The sequence below is a fragment of the Odontomachus brunneus genome, unplaced genomic scaffold (assembly GCF_010583005.1).
Source record: "Odontomachus brunneus isolate Ranch 3 - 2012 unplaced genomic scaffold, Obru_v1 Obru_scaffold_039, whole genome shotgun sequence".
Taxonomy (NCBI): Eukaryota; Metazoa; Arthropoda; class Insecta; order Hymenoptera; family Formicidae; genus Odontomachus; species Odontomachus brunneus.
The window spans coordinates 2380116-2401468 of record NW_022639489.1 but is presented as its reverse complement, the minus strand read 5'-3'; the positions used below and the strand labels follow the sequence as shown (position 1 = coordinate 2401468).

At 37.0% G+C, this 21353-nt stretch overlaps 1 protein-coding gene across 3 annotated transcripts; it reads left to right on the top strand.

Moving 5' to 3' along the window:
- The first annotated feature begins 1688 nt into the window (after positions 1 to 1688).
- On the top strand, positions 1689 to 20829 carry LOC116844101 (carcinine transporter-like). 3 transcript variants are annotated; one of them, XM_032815228.1, is made up of 11 exons: positions 1689 to 2219; positions 6074 to 6151; positions 7652 to 7913; positions 13178 to 13388; positions 14931 to 15189; positions 16374 to 16566; positions 16660 to 16878; positions 16967 to 17181; positions 17557 to 17732; positions 19452 to 19624; positions 19776 to 20829. In XM_032815228.1, the coding sequence occupies exons 3-11, from the start codon at positions 7663 to 7665 to the stop codon at positions 19876 to 19878; spliced, it is 1800 nt and encodes a 599-aa protein (XP_032671119.1). In that variant the 5' UTR covers positions 1689 to 2219; positions 6074 to 6151; positions 7652 to 7662; the 3' UTR covers positions 19879 to 20829. The 3 variants fall into 3 exon arrangements, with proteins under 3 accessions (XP_032671119.1, XP_032671118.1, XP_032671117.1); XM_032815226.1 differs by lacking the exon at positions 1689 to 2219 and adding an exon at positions 5749 to 5770; XM_032815227.1 differs by lacking the exon at positions 6074 to 6151 and having other exon boundaries at positions 1693 to 2219.
- The last annotated feature ends 524 nt before the right edge of the window (positions 20830 to 21353 follow it).

Sequence of the window (21353 nt, the reverse complement as noted above, 5' to 3'; positions counted from 1 at the left end):
GAAAAATTTGTCTGGGCAAATTTTACTCATGTTTAGTGTTCCACAGTTAAAGTGCATTGAATCACTAATTAGATTGCACTAATATTTTTGTTGCATAGAATGACGTTAAATTTACATCACACAATATTGTAAATTTGTTGCTGTATTGATGCGATAACAAACTGACTAAAAGTTATACTCAGAGTTTTATATTACATTTTGCATGATATATTATTTTGAGCAAATTTTCATTATTCTTTTCGTATCTCTCTCGCATTTTCATCTCGCCATTCTGTGTGATAACGCATAAGTGTCATATGAACCACTCATAAAGAGTGTAATCTTTATGGGCCTTTTATAAGAAGTCATTAGTCATAAACCGTAAGTTAAATATTTTTGAACAACAGTTGAATATTTTTGAAAATAATTGACTGTGACTGTCAATTCACAGTATGCTTGCGGCTTATGACTGATGATTTATTGTAGAAGGTCTATTAGATAGGAAAATTGCTCCCAAGTTTACGTAGATTTATTTTTCTGCTGCGATAAGCTGACGTATGTGAACCTTACAGCAACTTTAAGTATATTAAATCACGAAATTCAGCAATGTTAAGTCCCTTATAATTAATCAGAATGTAATTATATTTATCACACAGAATAGCGAAATAGAAACATGAAAGAGACACGAAAAAAATATCAAAATTTGTTCGAAACAAAAAAAAAGTACATCGTGTTGAATATTTATAATATGAAAATCTGAGCGCAACTTTTAATAAATATATTGTTACATCGATACAACAAGAAATTTACATTATTGTATGAGGTAGATGTAATAATTAATTCAATACATGGAAAAAAATAATTTTGCTCTTTTAGCAAAATCGTCGTTGCTACTGCATATTTGTAGTGACATCAAAAAAATTTAGTTGATGTAACTAATTTCACAAATTATTTGCTATCAGAGTAGGAGTAATTTCATTGCCAGGACAGGAAAAATTCGTTGAGTGATTTGTCCTAAGAATCACGTTAATTTGCTATTGATGCAAAATAATGTATCCTTAGCAAATTTATTTGCTATCGAAGCAAAACTGTAATTGCTTATATAAATCCATCATGGTTCTTACAGTAAAATAATTTGTAAATTCAGCAAATTATATCCAGCAAATAGTGATTAGTACTCTTAGCAAATTTTTTTGCTGTCCATATAATAACGAAAAGATTTTCCTAGATCAGCAGGAAATTTGCTGGATCAGCAAATTATTTTTTTTCGTGTACGGGTCAATATATGCAATGATTTGCATATTTATGTTAAAAATGTAATTAAACGATTCATACGATTTTCTCATCATTGATTGTGTCATGTCATGATAATTAGGTCTGTTTGCGTGATCATTCCATTCTTGTGTCTCGATTTTTACGACGATTTTTCCCGGTATCGAGAAGGATTTTCCCTCTCTTGATCGAACACGCTCGGCGACTGACGCATACGCACGCTTTCCCGCGCTCTCGATGACGCTCTCACCTGTGCACTCACCTGTGCGCGCGGCAGGCGCGAAAGAGGTCGGTAGAGAGAAGGAAGTCGCGGCGCGGCGCGCGATGACGTCCGCGGAATACGCGCGCTCATACGCGATCAGGAAAGGTCGCGGGAGAGGCGCGCGCGTAAAATCGCGAAAACCCCCGGAGTGTTCCTCGCTGACGTCACGAGCCGCGCGATTCATCGTCGACGCCGAGCGGCGACGACAGGTCCACCACAAACAGGCCGTTTACGTCAATCCGATCTCGGCACCATCCCGGGGTGGGGAAGAGCGGTTTCGTGTCGTGGAAGGCTATAAAGCCCCACCAATCGTTCGTGCCGTCGACAGTCCATACGCCCTCTCGAAACGACGATGTAGTGCGTCCGAAAAACCGACGGGGACCAAGCTACGTTGCACGCGGACGAGCCGATTTACGCTCGCGCACTTGTCCCGCACGAGTCCGCGATAGTTCCACGCGCCGCACCCGGGAAACCACGTGCGATCTACAGCGCGAGCGCACATCTACGTCGCGCGCGATCCGCGAGGATTCGAACGGAGCGGGATACATCGGGACACCCTCTGTGTGATCTCCCTTCTCTTCTCGCTCCACCGCGACCACCGCAAAGTGAATCTGTTCGTCTTTTTGTGGATTATTGACTTCGTACCTCTGCGCGCGGTTGCATCCCGCGCTGTGTCGTCCTTTGCACGAGAAAGAGAGCTTACCAGGTGAGAACCGTACCACATAGCGGCAAGTCGATGTTACTACTGCTAAAATGTTGTTATATCTTAGTAAATTCGTATCTTTCTTGCATTGAATGTTGTAGGAATTTTGTAGGAATTTTCATCAGAAAGCAGCGCATTGATACTGCTAAAACGTTCCGCAGTAACACAGTTCATTGGCGTTGCATTGGCAATATTGGTTACATCGGGCATACTTCGGGCCAATATAGTCAATATTGATTATAAATAAAATGTGAATAAATTGCCAATGTTGCACAACATGATTGTACTAATATTAATATACATTGGGGGACCAATACAACCCGATATGTAGCCAATATTGGTATCAGATGAATTGCTAATATTCAGAATTTTACATTGGTTATAAAATGTAAGGCATCTACTTTACAATTGGGCCGATATTGGATATATTGGGGCCAAATTTGCGAACAATATTGCTCCAACGAGCTGTGGTTGAGACGGCAAGGTAGTTATATTTTGATGGATATTGAAGTGAAATTGATTTAAACACAAGACAGAGGCTAGCATTATCCGAGAAAACAATTAAACAAATTATATTAATGTATTATATTATACGTGTTTGAGGTTTATTTAAAGCTGCAAAAATGAGCACATTAAGATCATAATAACACCTTTGACAACGTAATGAAAAGCTTCTTAAGTTTAATGTTAGTGTAATATTTTTGTGCGGTCGGGTTTTTTGGTTTTTCATTAATGTTGCCGCAGGCATTCTTCCGTGCTTCGATGTGGCGTCGTATCGTTATCGAAATTGCTGTTCTTTTTTACTCACACGAGACGTAAACTTGCTACAACAAAGGCTGTTTTGCATTTGTATCGCTTGTGTCGTAAATTGTCCATTAAAATATTTGTACCAATACTTAATAATGACGAATACTTATTAAGTATTACGAATACTTAATAATGACGAATACTTATTAAGTATTTGTGCTGGTATTCAATGACAATGAACAGTTGAATAATATGGAAACCATAACGAGAAGTTTGATAAAACATAATACCTCTTACATCATTGACAGCTTTTTCTCCATTTTCTCAACAAGTTGCTTTTATTATTCGCCTTCGATCATTTAATTAACGTCGATACGCTTCATGCTCATATTGGCACGTAAAATTTCTTTTTGTTGATGGAAAAAATGTCGCACTACGAAATTTATGGCTGATAGATCACAAAAAGCGACAAGCATCGTTTTAACGAACACAAATCAAAGGAATATCGCGAAGCGGGATTAACAAGATTAATGGAGAAATGAGGGAATGAGATATGAAATGTCGTAAATCGATGAATGAACCATGCTGGTAATTGAATTTAATTTACATTAGCAGAAAAATGCTAATGGATGCGATTAGACAAAGATTCTCATGGATTTTAATGAACGTGTTATTAGAACAATTATTATCGCCTAGGAATGTTAATTTTTTTTTACGTTCCTATATCATAATTTCCTTATGTAACAATTAATTTTTAACGGAATAATCAATACAACAGGCTGGTTAATAAAGTGGATACTGACGAAAGCTAAAATTAATCATGTGTCGTAAAGTTATTATATTACTAACACTATCCAGTCAAACTGATCTCAAGGATCAATACAAAATCCAGTTTTATGTGCCACACGTTAACAAGGTTGACGCGTTTTTGTGATTTCCCCCGCACTGTTTCTTTCTTTTTTTGTTGTCCGGCTGTTTCGTGCAACGCGGATTAAGTCGCCATTAAAATTATTTCTTACGGTCTGTACAGGATATCGGACAATTAGTGACACACCCGTTATGTGCAGATATCACTCATCAAACTAACACAAAATTCCTCTTCCATGAACAATTACTGCGTCAACACAACTATTGTGTTATCAAGCTAAACACAAAGTTCCTCTATCATCTTGTAAATAAGTACATAAAATTGTAATATGAACGATACGGTGAATGAGCTGCGATATGACGATGTGGCGATGTTTGTCGTTGTATGTTTCTACATTAGGTCTAACTGAATATAAAAGTTTTCTACACGGAGGAAAATAAATTTGCTCTTTTAGCAAAATCGTCGTAGCATATTCGTAGTGACATAAAAAAAATTTAGTTGACGCAACTAATTTTACAAATTATTCGTTACCAGAGCAGAAGTAGTTTTGTTGCCAGGATAGAAAAAATTTGTTGAGTGTATTTATTCTAAGAATCACATTAATTTACTATTGATGCAAAATAATGTATCCTTAGCAAATTTTACATGAACTAAATTACATATGAAACACCTTTATATTATTCAATTTTACTAACTTTAATATTACACGTATGTAATATTAAAAAAAGATAATATTACTACATCCGTGTTCGCTCCTTATAAGCCTTAGTATCCTTGTCAGTTACTTAGCAAATTTATTTGCTATCGGAACAAAACTGCAACTGCTACAAATCCATCATGGTTCTTATAGCAAAATAATTTGTAGATTCAGCAAATTACATCCGGCAAATAGTACTCCCAACAAATCTTTTTGCTGTCCATATAATAACGAAAAGATTTTGCTAGATCAATAGAAAATTTGCTGGGCCAGCAAATTTATTTTTCTCGGTGTACCATTTTGCAAGTGACCACGTAGAGTTATTAGAAAAATGGCGCATTATCGCGTACAATCATGTGCAATCTATTTTATTTAATAACCAAAAATCTACGTGATCATTTGCAAAATGGTGGAAGATCTTTTTGTTCAGTTTGACGTATGAGCACAGACGTCGCTACCATAATTCGCATTGACACAGTAATTGTTTGCAAAATGATAGAGGAATTTTGTATTTAGTTTGACGAGTTGCACCTGCACACAACGGGTGTGTCATTAACTGTCAGACATCGCGTGTACATATAGAATTTGATGAATATTTTATGCCGTTATTAGCGCCGATGACTTCGTTGCTTAGTTTTTCTCACCTATTGTCGAGAACGATACGTCGATATAATTAGCGCGTTCTTACTTGCATCAGCTTTTGATGTGCGCGAGACAATGCGCGGCTCTTGGTTGCGATATCTGAAAAGATCTCGTAAATTCAAATAATTTTAACTGTTACGATTCCTTATTTAACACACACGACGTATGCATAACGCATTGTTGCACTTGCAATTATTCACGTGCTATTAAGAGCTTCTATGTGAAAAGGTTTTCTCGGAACTAGCTGGAGCAGATACCTGAAAATTGCCGTGAAAATATTCATCAAATTCTATATGTACACGCGATGTCTGACAGTTAATGACACACCCCTTGTGTGCAGGTGCAACTCGTCAAACTAAATACAAAATTCCTCTATCATTTTGTAAACAATTACTGTGTCAATGCAAATTATGGTAGCGACGTCTGTGTTCATACGTCAAACTGAACAAAAAGATCTTCCACCATAAAAATGTCCGTGAAGTAATACATTTGTTATTGCGAGAGTGTGTCTCTCCAACTCGTAGAAATAACAAGTCAAAGAGTACGAGAAGAGATACACTTGTATGACAAATCAAACTGCATATTGACGTTTTATGAATGGTAAGCATCGGAGCATGTTTAACAGCCATTTCACCCCGTAACTAAAAAGTTGTACCCAAAAAAATATTATCTTATTCTTGGCGAGTATCATCTCATATGTATATAGCTTTGAAAAGATTTCTATAAAATCGAAAAGAGAATAATTCTAACATTTAAAACAAGAATTCTAGTTGTAAGGCGTTATTTCCTGTAATCCCATATTTGAAGCGAAAATTTTTACCAAAGAAGTATTCTATTGAAGTGAACTATTAATTGGAAATTCACTAGATATATTATTCTAACTTCTTTTCCTTTTGAATCAAGGAGGACATGTTTACTTGAAGCAGAATACTGTTTTAACAGAAAAAATTAAGGACAAGGCACTTGTTCTACAGCTGAAAGGTAAAATTTCTCTTATAGAATATTGTGCTTAGAATATTTTCTTTTTAGTTTTAGAAGAATTCTCTTGAGGCCATATATACAAAGAAAATAGTGCAGTGAAAATTATATTAAAATTATATTTCTTTTCACAATGTTTTGTGTAAAATTGGACTACATTAAAATTGTGATATAAATTACTATATAGAATGATATAAATATATGAAGAAAAAAGAACATGCTGTTATTTCGAAAATATTTTTATTTTTAACATTATGTAGATCTTAAAATGAGTTTACATAACGTTAAACGAACATGAATTACTAGCATCAATTATCAATATACGATTTTATATACAATTCAACATAGAAAAATATATTTTTGTTATTCAAAAATAATTTTCATTAAAAGCACAAAATATTAGATTAAAAATATAATATTATTAAATATCGGAAAAAGAATATTAATATAAATATTATCATCAAAATATTTATAATATGAGATACTTATTATGAGATTATTAAACATAATATAAATATTTAAATAAAATGTTTATATAATAATATTCACAAATTATAACATTTTTGAAATCCAAGACTCTAAAATTCTTCTAAAATTATATATCATTACTTATATATCAAACAATAATTGTTAATTTGAGTATATTAGTTTTAAATAGATACTAATTTTTTTCTGTTAGAAATAGCAAATTTGACGATTTAACTGGTATAAAAAAAAATATTTAAGTAATTATAATAATTTGATAGTAAGTAGTCAAACGTACATAAAATTTTTAAATAAATATATAATAATTTCTGTCATAATTCTGTATGATCCAAATTCACGAAAATTTTGTTGCAATTTAGACTGCAATTTTTTCGCTTCTTGTATAAGCGGATATCTTCTAAGAATAAAATTGTATTATTTTGGGTGTAGATATTGTAATTTCATTTTTTAACTCGTAACATCGACGTAACACTCTCTCTCTCTCTCTCTCTCTCTCTCTCTCTCTCTCTCTCTCTCTCTCTCTCTCTTTCTCTCTTTCTCATTATCATACCTCTCATATTTATAGAGCTATGTGTGACGTAGCAGATCCAACAAGAATTTTCTTTCCTGATTTTTGTCATCGCTTATTGTTTGCCTCTTAATACTTTAGACGATATTTTTAGCAGCTAATACGACCTAGAGATATTTCCATCCGATCAGAACTAGTCGCAGTGCCCGCTAAGGACGCGGTAATCGCCGCCTTTTGTCGATTCTTCCTTTTTCGCTTCCAGAGCTCGCAGCGTGTAACCGCCTGCGCCAACAACCGCGGATCCTTATTATCGGAAGAATGCCGGCCGATGTTCCGGCGCTGCATTATGTATTTCGTCTTTGTTCCCGCGTGCCATTATCGTACCTCACGTTCCAAGTGGACGAAAGCGCTCCAACGTAAATGCCGGCTGGGGATCTCTCTCATTGACGTCAACTCCGATGAACCTTTTTAAGGCACGCGCTAGATAAGCGTTCCCGTTCGTGTTCCAGACACCGCGACGATGACGGCCATGGTCGAGTCCACGAAAGCCGAGGAGGGCAAGGCCTCGAAGAAGATCGAGACTTTCGACGACATCCTGCCGTACGTCGGCGAGGCGAGCAGATACCAATGGTTCCTGTTCTTTCTGCTGCTACCGTTCACCTTCGTCTACGCTTTCCTGTACTTCGCGCAGTTCTTCATCACCCTCATCCCCGCCGAGCACTGGTGCACCATACCGGAGCTGGAGCATTGGAATCTCACCGACTATGAGCAGTGAGTGACGAAAGCATCCTCTTCTCGGTTGCGATTTATGCCCGGAGATGATCGTTATGTAATCCTCTCCTAACAGTCGAATTATTTTCTTTATGTTACTAATCGATTTAATTATCAGAGGGTTTAATAAACATTCGGATTTAACTGTATGATAATAACTATATTTAATAAAATTATAACCAATCTTGCAAAATTATAAAATATGAATATAAACACAGCAACTAATTAACCGATATAATATTATTACAAGACTTAACAACTAGACATGTGCCTAATAGGCCAAAACCTCCTAACAATGGGCTAATCTTATATTCTTAATAATATTTCCGGACTGCCGCGAGTCTCCAGTTTTCTCTCTTTTTATAATCAGCCAAGGTGGTCTTTAGCCTAATTTTTTGATAACTTCCATTTTTTTTTGTTATTAAAATCGAATTAGGAGTTGACTAGGCCGGAATACCGCCTTTGTTTCTTACAGTTAGAATGGAATAGAATCAACGAAAGTTCGCGTTTCGTTGATGCTTCAAGGGAACGCCAGAGTGGACGACGAACTTTGCAAATGTTGATAATTTAGAGACGATCGTCGAAACATCATGACAGATAAGCACTAAGCATAGATTCAATATACATAGACTGCGTATTGGGCTGAGCGGGCGTCACGAAATAGAAAAAGATAAAACACTTTCGATCACCATTCTATCTTTTTCTAACGACGCGTTTAAAGAAACATTAAGAACACGCAGTCTAAACATACTAACAAGGGACACTATTCAAGTGCGACACGCCATTTTTCTTAAAACTCAACACACACATAGCATATGATATGACATGACATTTCATATGTGATACTTTATATCGGCCCGTTTTTTAATTTGCACAATTATTTAGACGATTGTTTATGGGTTTTGGACTTCTGGATTTCAGGTTTACAGGTTTATGGATTTTCGAGTTATGGGTTTTGAGTGCATGAGTTTACGCGCTTACAGTTTTTAGGTTTATGTGTTTTAGATTTACATGTTATGGGCTTATAAATATCAGTTTTTACGTGCATCGCCATTTCGAGTTTTGTTTAAATAATCGTCTAAATAATTGTGCAAATTAAAAAATGGGTCGATATAAAATATCAAATATGAAACGTCATGTCATATGTTATGTGCATGCTGAGTTTCAAGAGAAGTGGCGTGTCACGCTTGGGTATTGTCCCTTGTAAGTATATGGCACTAACACAATCACTATACCTTTCTCGTGATTCTTGTATACATAGAGATCTCGTTTGAACATGTGCTACCGCGCATATAACGGGAAACACAATCACACGTATAAATGAATTTTTCTGCAAACTTTTCTGCTTTACATTTTTAAGCTTCTGAATTCAGTTGTAAGAATACTGCAATCTTTCCTGAAATTTTCCTGAACGGAACAAATACATGTTTGATATGTTTGACCGCAGAATGTTTGCATCAGGCACAAATATTTAAGCTAACTGAAGCTTGAAATGTCAATTCTGAAGTTTTGTATCGTTTTCGTCACATACTGAGCAGTGCTCTTCAATTCATTTTTACATATATTTTAATAATGTAGAAACATTTTTGTAATTCTATGCAACCAATACGACGTAAATTTTGCAGAAGAAAGACATTATTTTGTCGGTAAAGTTTTCAAATGCGACATATTTTAAGGTTCAGTACTTAATTATGTAAATTTACTAAATCTACTAAATCTCAAAAAACATTTGTTTGGATATAACTGTGAACATATTTGCTTAAATTAAGTAATTATTTTCTAAAATTAAATAAAGAAGTTTTAAATATAAATATAAATTATAAATAAATTATAAATAATATAAATATAAATATAATTTAAATATAAATTTCTGTCTTTGATTTTAGAAAATAATTATTTAATTTAAACAAATATGTTTACCGTTATATCCAAACAAATGTTCTTTGAAATTATATACATTTTTTTCTCAGTGTATATAATTATGTACATTCAGAAAATGTACTTCTCACGATGATCAATTTTATTCGGACCACGAAACTCCTCTCATAGATAGCATCTTCTAAGACTATTTTATGAAGAAAAAATTGTGCTTGGATTTTAAAGGGTTAATGATCAAATTTGAAAACTCTAGAAAGGAGGAAAAACTTATTAAACAATCAGCGATCTCGCAGACAACGCGGATGCGGTGCACGATTTGTGCACGCGCAGATGGCGAAAGCAAGGTTCGCGATCCCTGATGTGGTAGTTCCAAGATAAGAGAGAATGCAGGAGACGGCGGAGAGAGAAACTCCCTTTCATCTTAAATTCATAACGACAGTTCAAGGCTCCGAGCTGACCGAGACCTTGAGCCACGGTTCGGTCGGCTTATATATAAACTCGCCCCTGTGCGTGTCGAAATTTTGCGCATATACTGGGTGTCCCGAACTCTCGCCTTCCTCCTCATCTGTGGATTTCTCGGTCGATTTGGGAGAGTGAATTTTTTTTATTTGTTGATTAAATATATACACACGGAGAAAAGAATTTTGTTGTGTTAACGTGAAGTTTGATTTTAATGAGGCAGCGTTTGACTGAATGGAATTTTTATGACTCTTAAGCTTGATCTACAATGTGTTCTTTGTTTCCTGTTTCTTTCTTTTTATCTCTTTCTGAGGAGAGATTATGATAACTTTGGCGACACAGAATAAGAATGATTTTTAAAAGTATTTTAAATATAAAAAAATAGTGAAAGAGAGAGAGAGAAAGAGGGAGAGAGAGAGAGATATCTCTATCAGATATGAATTGGTAATATTTGGAACCGATTCGAAATCTCACAATTTTTCGCACGTGAAAATTTCTGGAAGAATTATGGTGTCGATATCTTGTAGTTTCCTTGCTTATTTTTGTAGTTTTTGTAGGTGTTTTTGTAAGCCGATAAAATGTCACGGTCGCGTAGAACATCGACCGATGTAAAATTACATATATTCCACCTGTGTTTCCGGTGATAACTTCTTATCACACACGTATGCATTTGAATGACTCAGTTAATGCACCATTAAAAATTCCGCTGCGGGCGATAAGTCGGTATTCCCGTATATTCCCAGAATTCTGTATATTTTCGATTAAAAGCACACCGAGACACGTGCTTGCTCATTCATGCAGCAATTGTCACGAGATCGTTCCGAGATCGCTTAATTAAGAAGAAAAATACGAAATGACAACGATATTGATTGTTCCTGCTTCACAATTTGTCCTCGTTCTACGGGAAAAACTTTTCTCCGGGCTACGAATAATTACGCTTAATTGCGTTACGCGTTTCTTGCGCGCTTTCCGCAGACGGCAGACTGCAAGGATGGAAGCGTGTAATTGTATTTTTTGCATGTGATATAACGTGTGTCGATGCTCGATCGAAGCTCGAGAGGAGAAATACGCAAGATGAAGTTTCCGCTCTTTCGGCGGAGATCCCCGGATTGACAGTAACACAGTAGATTTAGCAGCAACTTCATCGGTCGATTTGTAGTAGATGCGTCTCTTATGCGTGTCTCATACGTAGCACTCACATTTATCTCTCACATAGAACGACGAAACATAAATATAAAAAAGATAAGAAAAATAAATATAAAAAAGATAAGAAAAAAAATGCTTTAAATTTACTCAAAACAATGTCATATGCGAATCAGAGTGTAGCTAACTTTTGACAAATTTGTTGCTGCACCAATATAACAATAAGATTACTTTATTGGATGATGTAAATTTAGTGATTAATTCAGTACAGTATATTTTTTCTCCAGAAATATAATCAAAGAAGATTGTAGAGTTTCCATCGTCAATCTTTATCGCATCATAATAGTCATGGAAGTCTGCCCAGAAACTTTACTACTCGATTTATAAAGGTTACTTTCTTAATAAATGGTTTATGTGACGTTCATATTTTCGTCACGTAAAATAAAAAACAGAAATACGAGAGAAATACAAAAAAAAAATTATTAGAATTTGCTTACAATAATATTATGGAGAATGCAATATGCAAATCTGGATATAATACTTTTAGTAAATTTGTTGCTACATTAATGTAACGTAAAATTTACATTATTGTACGATCTAAATTTAATGATCAATTTAATGCAATATGTCTGTCTTACAAATATAATTAATGTAATTAACGCTTATATGGTGTACATGTTTTGCCTTAATCTAGCAGGTTTGGGACGTTTTCATTCTCGTTTATTTGCATTCCGTAAAAATGCTATAAGGCAAACATATTTTATTGAATTGATCATTAAATTTAGATCGTACAATAATACAAATTTTTTGTTACATTGATGTAGCAACAAATTTACTAGAAGTTGCATTCAGATTTGTATATTGCATTTTCCATGATATTTGATCAAATTTCGATAATTTCCTTCATATTTCAATTTTTCATTCAAAATAAAGAGTCGACTGGGTGATCCCAGTGTGCCAGATCAGAATTAAAAGAGACTGCAGGGGTTTCGTCATCGATCGCCTCATGTCGTGATAATCACGAAAGTCTATCTGGATCGTTTCGGAAGCCACGTTCTCTCGTCGCGTACGTCGGCCTCACCCGATGCAACAGATTCGTCGCGTCCACCAGACGCAATTTTTCTCTCCTTTTCTTCGCGCGCGATTAAAAATCTCAATAACCGGATCGTTGTTTCCAACAAAGCGTGTCGCATGGACAGTCATATCAGGTATCGTGTGGAAAATCCGACGTCGCGATCGTGGCGTGATTCAGATCAGTCGATCGGTGGTTTTCCCGTGGCCGAAGTTACACAGAAAACCTGTTTGGCCGTCGACCTCGAGAGGATTCCACCGTGAGAAAGAGAGACTCAGGCTGGGACGACGGATTTTTTTACGGCGCGTCTTCCCCGGCGCCGCTTCCAAATCACCCGCGATCCACGATTCCAGGCGACGGTCCCGTCGGGAGGGATTGCAGGGATTTAACCTCCGCCGAATACAAATGGGAGTGGAGCGGCCGAGTCCGCGGCGACCGCGTCGAACGAAGTGATAAAAGTCGTGTTTGTGAACGAAGGAGCGCTGTAAAAAATTCGTTCGCTAATCCAGCTGACGCAACATGCGTGAGTCGTCTAACATAACCGGCGTGCAGCACGATCCACTTGTATTAGTTGGTCTTTTTTTTTATGCGAAGGACGCACGCTTTTTATCTCGAGAACGTGCGCTGCACGACACGATTATAAAGTTAATTGCTCAACGTTCCGAGGGTAAAGATACATCAGGATTGTCAGCGGTCGTCTTAATGTCCGCAGAATCGCGATAGCGATCCCGCCGGCTACCTCGGAGGAGTTGCAGCTGGAGACCGCCACGCCGTTCTCAAGATGCTACATGTACGACGTGAATTACACCGAGCTGCTCGAGCAGGGTGTCAGGCAAGCCAATATGTCGTGGCCGACGATAAAGTGCAGGCATGGATGGACTTTCAATCACACGATGGTACCGTACGCCTCCATCGCCGCCGAGGTAGGCAACTCTGCGCATAGACAAGTGTCGTTTCTACCGCTGCTAAGAAAAACGATTACTCAGTTTACTTTCCTCCTTCTATACTGACAGAGAAAAAAATGACTGATTTAGCTAAAATTATAGTTACTTCTGCACGGAGAAAAATAACGTTGCTCTTTTAGTAACTGCATATTCGTAGTGATATCAAAAACATTTAGTTGACATAACTAATTTTACAAATTATTCATTAGCAGAAGTAGTTTCGTTGCCAGGATAGAAAAAATGTGTTAAGTGTATTTGTCCTAAGAATCACGTTAATTTGCTGTTGATGCAAAATAATGTATCCTTAGCAAATTTATTTGCTATAGGAACAAAACTGCAACTGCTTATATAAATCCACCATTGTTATAGCAAAATAATTTGTAGATTCAACAAATTATATCCAGCAAATAGTGATTAGTACTCTTAGTAAATCTTTTTGCTGTCCATATAATAACGAAAAGATTATGCTAGATCAGTAGAAAATTTGCTGGGCCAGCAAATTATTTTCTTCCGTGTGATCCCAATCATATTTTTGGATTGTTCTAACACGAAAATGGCAGTAGCGAATACTCATATATATAAGGGTTTATTACAACTAATACTATTTTTATTATTATAATAGAATTTAATAAAAAAAAAAATTTCTCTTTATCATTTATAGAAATTATTTCTCTATGTGATTATAATTATAAATACTAAACATTTTTTTCTTATAAGAATAGTCCCTTGCAAGTAATAATTATCTATAACAAAGAATATTTTCCCTTAATAGTCTTAAAATGTTAGTAAATATTTCTAATATTTCGTGGATATTTCAGTTCATTTCTGATCAAGTTGCTTTCCTCCAATACCAAATTACAATACTCGTATTCTCTCCACATATGCGATAAAAAAACCGAATCTTTGTTTTAATTAAAAAATTATTCATTATTATAAAATACTAAATTTATTATAAATAAGCTTTATTAAAATACTAAATTTATCAGAGTCCAAAACAACCGTTGAATAGATTTAATGCTTATAATGTACTCGCCGACAGATCAGATGACGATTAACTGGCCGGTGTATAAACTTGTGAAACACCTGAAACGAGTAACATTTACTTGCATGTATTTTTCTGTGTGTACAATATGCATAATACGCGGTGTGTTTATCTCCTCGCGTACAATAAATCCTTATCCGACGGCGTCGGCGGAGCTAATCGCTTAATAAATTTGTTGATCTTCTTGCGCATTTAAGTACCAGCCGCATGCCACGTGTTATTCTTTTTCTCGTGCGTCATTACCTCCTTCATTCTTCTCTTTGCAAAATACTTCAGAGAATTTCAAATTGAGGATTTCTTTTGGCATCGACATGCGGCACACATTCGCGGAAACGTTGAAAAATAAGCGGTTACGAAGATATTGATAGTAGACAATTATTTCCGTGTATAATAACGCCATCGAGTTTTCGATATTTGTCAATTGCATGCGGATTTGATTTTATCGCGAGCGACTGCAATAGTGTGTGCCATTTTGACAGCTCGAATGGGTCTGCGACAAGACATTCCTGGGCTCCGCGGCTCAGTCGGCCTTCTTCGTCGGCAGCATCATCGGCGGCCTCATATTCGGCTACATAGCTGATCATTACGGCAGAATACCGGCGCTAGTCTCCTGCAACGCTGTGGGATTCTTCGCCTCGATCGCGACGGCCTTCTGCAACAGCTTCTGGTCCTTCTGCATCGCCAGGATGATCGTCGGCTCATCGTTCGACAACTGCTTCAACGTCCTCTTCATCATAGGTGAGCATTAACATTATGACAGATGTATGAAGAACGTATGTGTGAAGGAAATTATCACAAACTAAGACGAATTTTCTGTCTAAACAAAGCAGCCTCTTGAGGATGTACAGATAGGTATCGGAGTTATCTTTTTTGCGCATTTAATAATCGATAGTTGGAATATTAAATTACTTTTCTGGGTTCTGACTTATAAATGAATTCTTATAAATTTGTTTTTATATTTTAGGCTTTTTTTCTGGTTCGTAAATTCCACTTTACATAAATAAATATAAATCAGAGTTGAACGTATTATAATACGTTTTATAATATTTTTTATTGTAATATATTTAATTTTCCAGTGTGTTTGTTAATATAAATTAAAATTTATGAACCAGAAAATTTATAAAACAAAATATAAATATGCATTTATATGAGTTTATAACATAGTATATTATATGAGTATATATTATGAGTTTATAATATCGCTGGTAGATCCTGGTTTATAAGTTCTAATTTATATTAATAAATATAAACGCACTAATAGAATTGAATGTATTCTAATACATTTTATAATACGTTTAATACTAGTATTTAAATTTACTAATATAAATCAAAGTTTATAAACCAGAATTTCAAAAATATAAAAGTGAAATATAAGAATAAAAAATACAGAACTATAAAAGTATAAAACTGTGTACAGAAAAATACATACCACATTCAAGTAAATGTTATATTTCTTTCGAATATTTTATAAGTTTATATATCCGTAATATAAAATTTATTAAAAATATATTCTAAATTTTAAAGTAAGTTTTCTTTTTCAATAAAAAATATGAAATTAAAAAAGAAACTCGATTTGCTTATTACAGAGTTGAGAACTAACTTTTTTGCGGTAAAATTTTATAATATGCTTGTAAAGAGAATAATTTCTTCTTTTGAATACACAATAATGAGCTTTTTTAGAAAGATTTGTGATCTTAGTTTAAGATTGTTCAAAAAAATATTCTTTGTTGAAGATAACCATTACTTGAAAAAAGGAAAGTAAACTCAGTAATCGTTTTTCTTAGCAGTAGAATGATATTTTTCTCTGTGCGGAGTTAAATGCAACCAAAATTAAACTAGAAATAAAAGTATAAATATTGAAGTAGAATTTCGATCTCGTGAAATTCCCGCGAATAATTCCGATTGTACTTTTCTCGCCGCAGTGATCGAATACGTCGGCCCGAAGTATAGAACTTTGGTGGCGAACATGTCCTTTGGAATTTACTTTGCCATCGCCGCCAGTCTGCTGCCGTGGATCGCGTATTGGATCGCCGACTGGAGAATTTTAAGCGTCGTTACCGCATTCCCGATGATCGTCGCTTTCCTGGGGCCGTGGCTTGTTCCAGAAAGTGCACGGTAATTGCTTTCCCCCTCTACAGCTCCAGGCGTCACCGTGTCTCGTCAAATTCTCCCAGTCTTAATGAATCTTCTTGCAAATATCGCTCGCAGATGGTACATTATGAGCGGCCATATGGACAAGGCGGTCGACATGCTAAAGAAATTCGCGAAGGTCAACGGCAAGGAAGTGAAGCCGGAAATATTCGAGGAATTCGAGAAGAGCTGCAAGGCCATGCTCGAGAGGAACCAATTGCACAATCAATACACCGTACTGGATCTCTTCAAATTGCCACGGCTGGCTCGTATCACCATTATACTCGTTATTTACTGGTAAATATCGCGCTGGATGACGACCGAATTGTATTTTGACTTGTTCGCGCTCGGAAACGGGCCGATTGATCGAATGGCTCGCCCACAGGCTCTTGATCATCTGGGTATTCGACGGGCACGTTTGGAACATGAAGTTGTTGGATCCCGATGTATTCACATCCTTCTCCTTGGCCGCCATGACTGAGCTTCCGGCCGCGATTCTCTTGGCGCTTTTCCTTGATAGATGGGGCAGACGATGGATGGGCTTCGCCTCGATGTTCATATGCGGCGTCTTCTCGCTAATCGCAATCCTGACTCCTCCCGGTGAGTTGCGCCGACAGCGCTGCTAATTATCCGCCGTGGATAACAATGGCGCTGACGAGCTTTAGATCATGATAGATGCAAAAGAGAGTGATAGAACGGCAAATTTGATGGAGAATTCGCTGCGAGACGGTTCTCCCATCGCGTTCGAAGTTGCCCAAGTGGCGCAAAAAATCACGACGTCAAGATGATGTCGAAACGACGAAGAAATGATCACAAAACTCGCTTCTCGATTCGGTCATTTTCTTGTCATTTTGACGTTGTCGTGATTTTCCGTTCTATTTGGGTGCAAGTTCTCGCCGGAGAGCGCGAACTGCGATCCAGCGGGCGGTGGCACTTTCAGTACGTTGCATCTACACGGCGCTCGTGATATTTCAGGTGCATTAACCGTCACCATGGCGATCTTGGCGCGCCTTGGTGTCAATATCGCCGCGAATATCGGTTTCCAATACGCGGCTGAAATGTTGCCGACCGTGGTACGGGCGCAAGGTGTGTCGCTGATTCACATTATTGGTTACACCGCCCACATCATCGGTCCCTATGTGATCTATTTGGTAAGTACTCCGAAAGATTGTTAAGCTAAATCAACGAAATCTGAGAAAACAAACGAAAAAAGAAAGCAAAACAGGACGGGCGTTACGAAACTGTTCGGAAAAGTTCAAAATCTCTCTCTCTCTCTCTTTCATATTTCTTACTAGGATTGCAAGTAATTGAATATTTTTTAACTAATTATTATGATTAATTGACGATTAATACGAGAAAATTCAATCAGTGATCGTTTAATTGACAATTGATTTCGACAGGTTCAATCGAAAACCGTTCGATTAACGATTAATTTCAACGAATTCAATTAAAGACCGTCTAAATAATGATTGATGTGAGCGAAAGGAATTAAAGATCGTTTGATCTTCCTTTTCCAGAACAAAGAATATTAGATCAATATCTTACATTACTTAGTATTGATTTTATATATCTGTTAAATATAATTAAATTATATTCCTGATATTTTTAATATCAATAATAAATATTTCAAAGATACATTACCTGGTGGTAGGATCTGTTTAAATATTACAAGAATATTTTAGAAGTATTGAATTGTTGAATTTACCTGATAATGATGTTGATATATGTTAAAAATTACATATTAGAAAACGTGTTATATGTTATTTTATCGTTGCAATAACACTATCAATAATCGTTTGCTTACTGAGATTAATAATTGTACTTAGCAAATCTTTTAATTGACGTCTAAATATAGCGAATTTAATTAAATTTGCTCAGTTTAATTGTTAATCGAATTATCTTCGATTCTCTTCGCTCATATCAATCGTCAACTGAATGATCTTTGATTAAATTCGTTGAAATCAATTGTCAATTAAATACTCTTTAATATAGGAAACAAGGATTTTACTTGAACCAATTGTCGATTACTTGAATTGAGATATATTCATGTGGGCTGCGGCTTGCTTCGTGTCATTTGCTCCTGTCTCTCTCTGTCTCTCCTTGCCTTTCCTGTCTCTCCCTGTCTCTTTCCGTCTCTCCTTGCCTCTCCCTATCTCTCCCCGTCTTTTCCCGTTTCTCCCCGTCTCTCCCCGTCTCTCCCCGTCTCTCTCTGTCTCTCCCTGTCTTTCTCTATCTCTTCCTGTCACTCCCTATAATTATTAATTAATTAAAGTATATTTTAATTTAATTTAATTTTTATCCTCTCTAAAAAAAGACATGTAAGATTTTTAATTGTTGCCACGTTTCCGCGATGTTGATTGGTTCTCTCACTTAGCTCACTTCATGTGGGCTGCGGCTTGCTTCGTGTCATTTGCGCCTGTCTCTCCCTGTCTCTTCCTGTCTCTTCCCGTCTCTCCCCGTCTTTTCTTGTCTCTTCCTGTCTCTCTTTGTCTTTCCCTGTCTCTCCCTGTCTCTCCCTGTCTCTCCCTGTGTCTTTCTGCCTCTCCCCATCTCTCCCCGTCTCTCCCTGTCTCTCCCTGTCTCTCCCTGTCTCCCCTGTCTCTCTTTATAGTTAATAATTAATTAAAGTTTATTTTAATTTAATTTAATTTTTATTTAATTTTTATTTTACATTTTTAACTGTTTTTTACTATATGGCGCGTGCGTAGCGCGCATATATTGTTCTAATCAATGATTAAATCGGGAAAAAATTCTGTTTTATACATTTCTATTGTCTTTCCTGAGGGAAAACGGAACCTTTCCCGGTCGAACAGTTTCATAATACTTGTCTAGAAGATGATCAGTTATGCTAACAATGTCGTTTCTCCCAGGCCGATGTGCACCCCCATTTACCGCTGATCGTTCTTGGCCTCTTGTCGTTCGTGGTCGCGTTCCTAACTTTGGCGTTGCCGGAAACCTTGAACCAAGAGTTGCCCGAGACTCTACAAGAGGGTAACGACTTCGGCAGGGACCAGAGCTTCTGGTGGATACCATGCATATCCTCGTAAGTCTCACCCGACAGTTTCTTCCGCGCGGCTGCAAATTCCGGGCTTGCAAATAAAAATAGATAGCCGTGAATTTCGCCGGCCGACCACTAAACTCCACGGGCTAAAAAGTTTCGTGAACTCTCATCCGTTACTCCTGCAAATTTACAGCACCCCGCAGGTGAAGAAGTCGCTGAGGAAGCAGAAGAAGGAGGGTATGACGAACGTGGCCTTCCACGGCAGCATCCAGACAATCGACTCCACCAGATTATAGCGGCCGTGCGGTCGCGGCAGAGGATTTGCCAAAATCGTTGTAAATAACTCACGTGTGATCTTAGGTGTTTTTTCCTCGAAGCTCGTGTGAGATGCGACGGACACGTCGGGCGCGTGTGATGTGCGGTGACCCAAGCGAACTGCGGACGCAGTGGTGTGGACCAAGTGGACGATGGTATAAGTGCAGGATGCGCCGCCAGGCATTCCGGGGGGTGCACGCTCACTTGAGCGGGCACGAATGCGCGCGGAGTGCACTTCGAATCGCCGAACGCGACCGTCTCGTGAGTGTAGAATTACTTCTCGGGTCGTTTCTTCGCGACACACACGTGCACAGAGTATATACCGATATTCCCTTTTCGATTGTCGACTCGCGGCTCTGCAAGACGCAGCGTGATACACAGCTATTTAACTACGTAGCTTTAGATTAGTCACAACGTAACGAGTAACTTACTTACATCGTATCCGCGGGATATCACAAAGGGACATTCAGCCTTGCTGGTTCGTTGCTCATTCCTTCCTAGATAAAACGGAGCTTCAGACTCAGAGGGCGATTATGCGTAGCGAATGACACATAGATTCGCGTTCTGTTGTACTCTTGATACTTTTTCAATCATACAGCAGACCAGACGAATCGACAAAGGGACCGCAGTCCCTCTCTTGATATATCATCAAGAATTGTTACGAAATTGCCATGCGCCAGTGGCAACGGCGATCACAATCAATTAGTTACATAAGTAGAAAATTCTATGTAATTTAAAGCGGGTAGACTAACGCGACCTTCGTCGCATCGCAAATGGAATCTCTCATCTGCATTTACTGCCAGATCTGAAAATTGTTGAGAATCACAAATATATGAAATCGCAACCTCTACAGTTCATTCCATCTCGTCAATTGCGATCTCTAGAATCAACTGAATTACTGATGAGAAATTAAACAAATAGCATACATTTTACGTCTTTTTGATTGTTGCTGCATTTCTCCACTCCGTCGCATCCATTCTCGAGAAGACGTGAATCCTCTTAGTTAGAACTCACATAACACAAAAATACAAAGTAAAAGAAAGAATGGCTCTAAGTTATTAAAAATACAAAATAAAAGGATTAGAGGTAAGAACATTTAAGAGCCAGGCATAGTGTAAAAGTGCAATCAATGTATTATAATTATACAAATATATAAATTTACGTTTCGATCCGATTTGGGTCCTCTTCAGAAAATTAACAGTTAAGAAAGCATTGAAGGTCAAGCACAAAAAGAAAAACGCACGCAAATATCAGGTTAAAATATCGAATTAGATCAAATAGTCATTCGCATACACAAAAGCAGCTACTTCTCTCTTCACAGTCAACCCAATGCAAAAAATGTGCCAACAACGTTTCGTCAACAAATCGGGTCGAAATGTAAATTTATATATCTTTATAGTTGTAATACATTGATTGCACTTTTACGCCTGGCTCTTAAATGTTCTTACCTGTAACC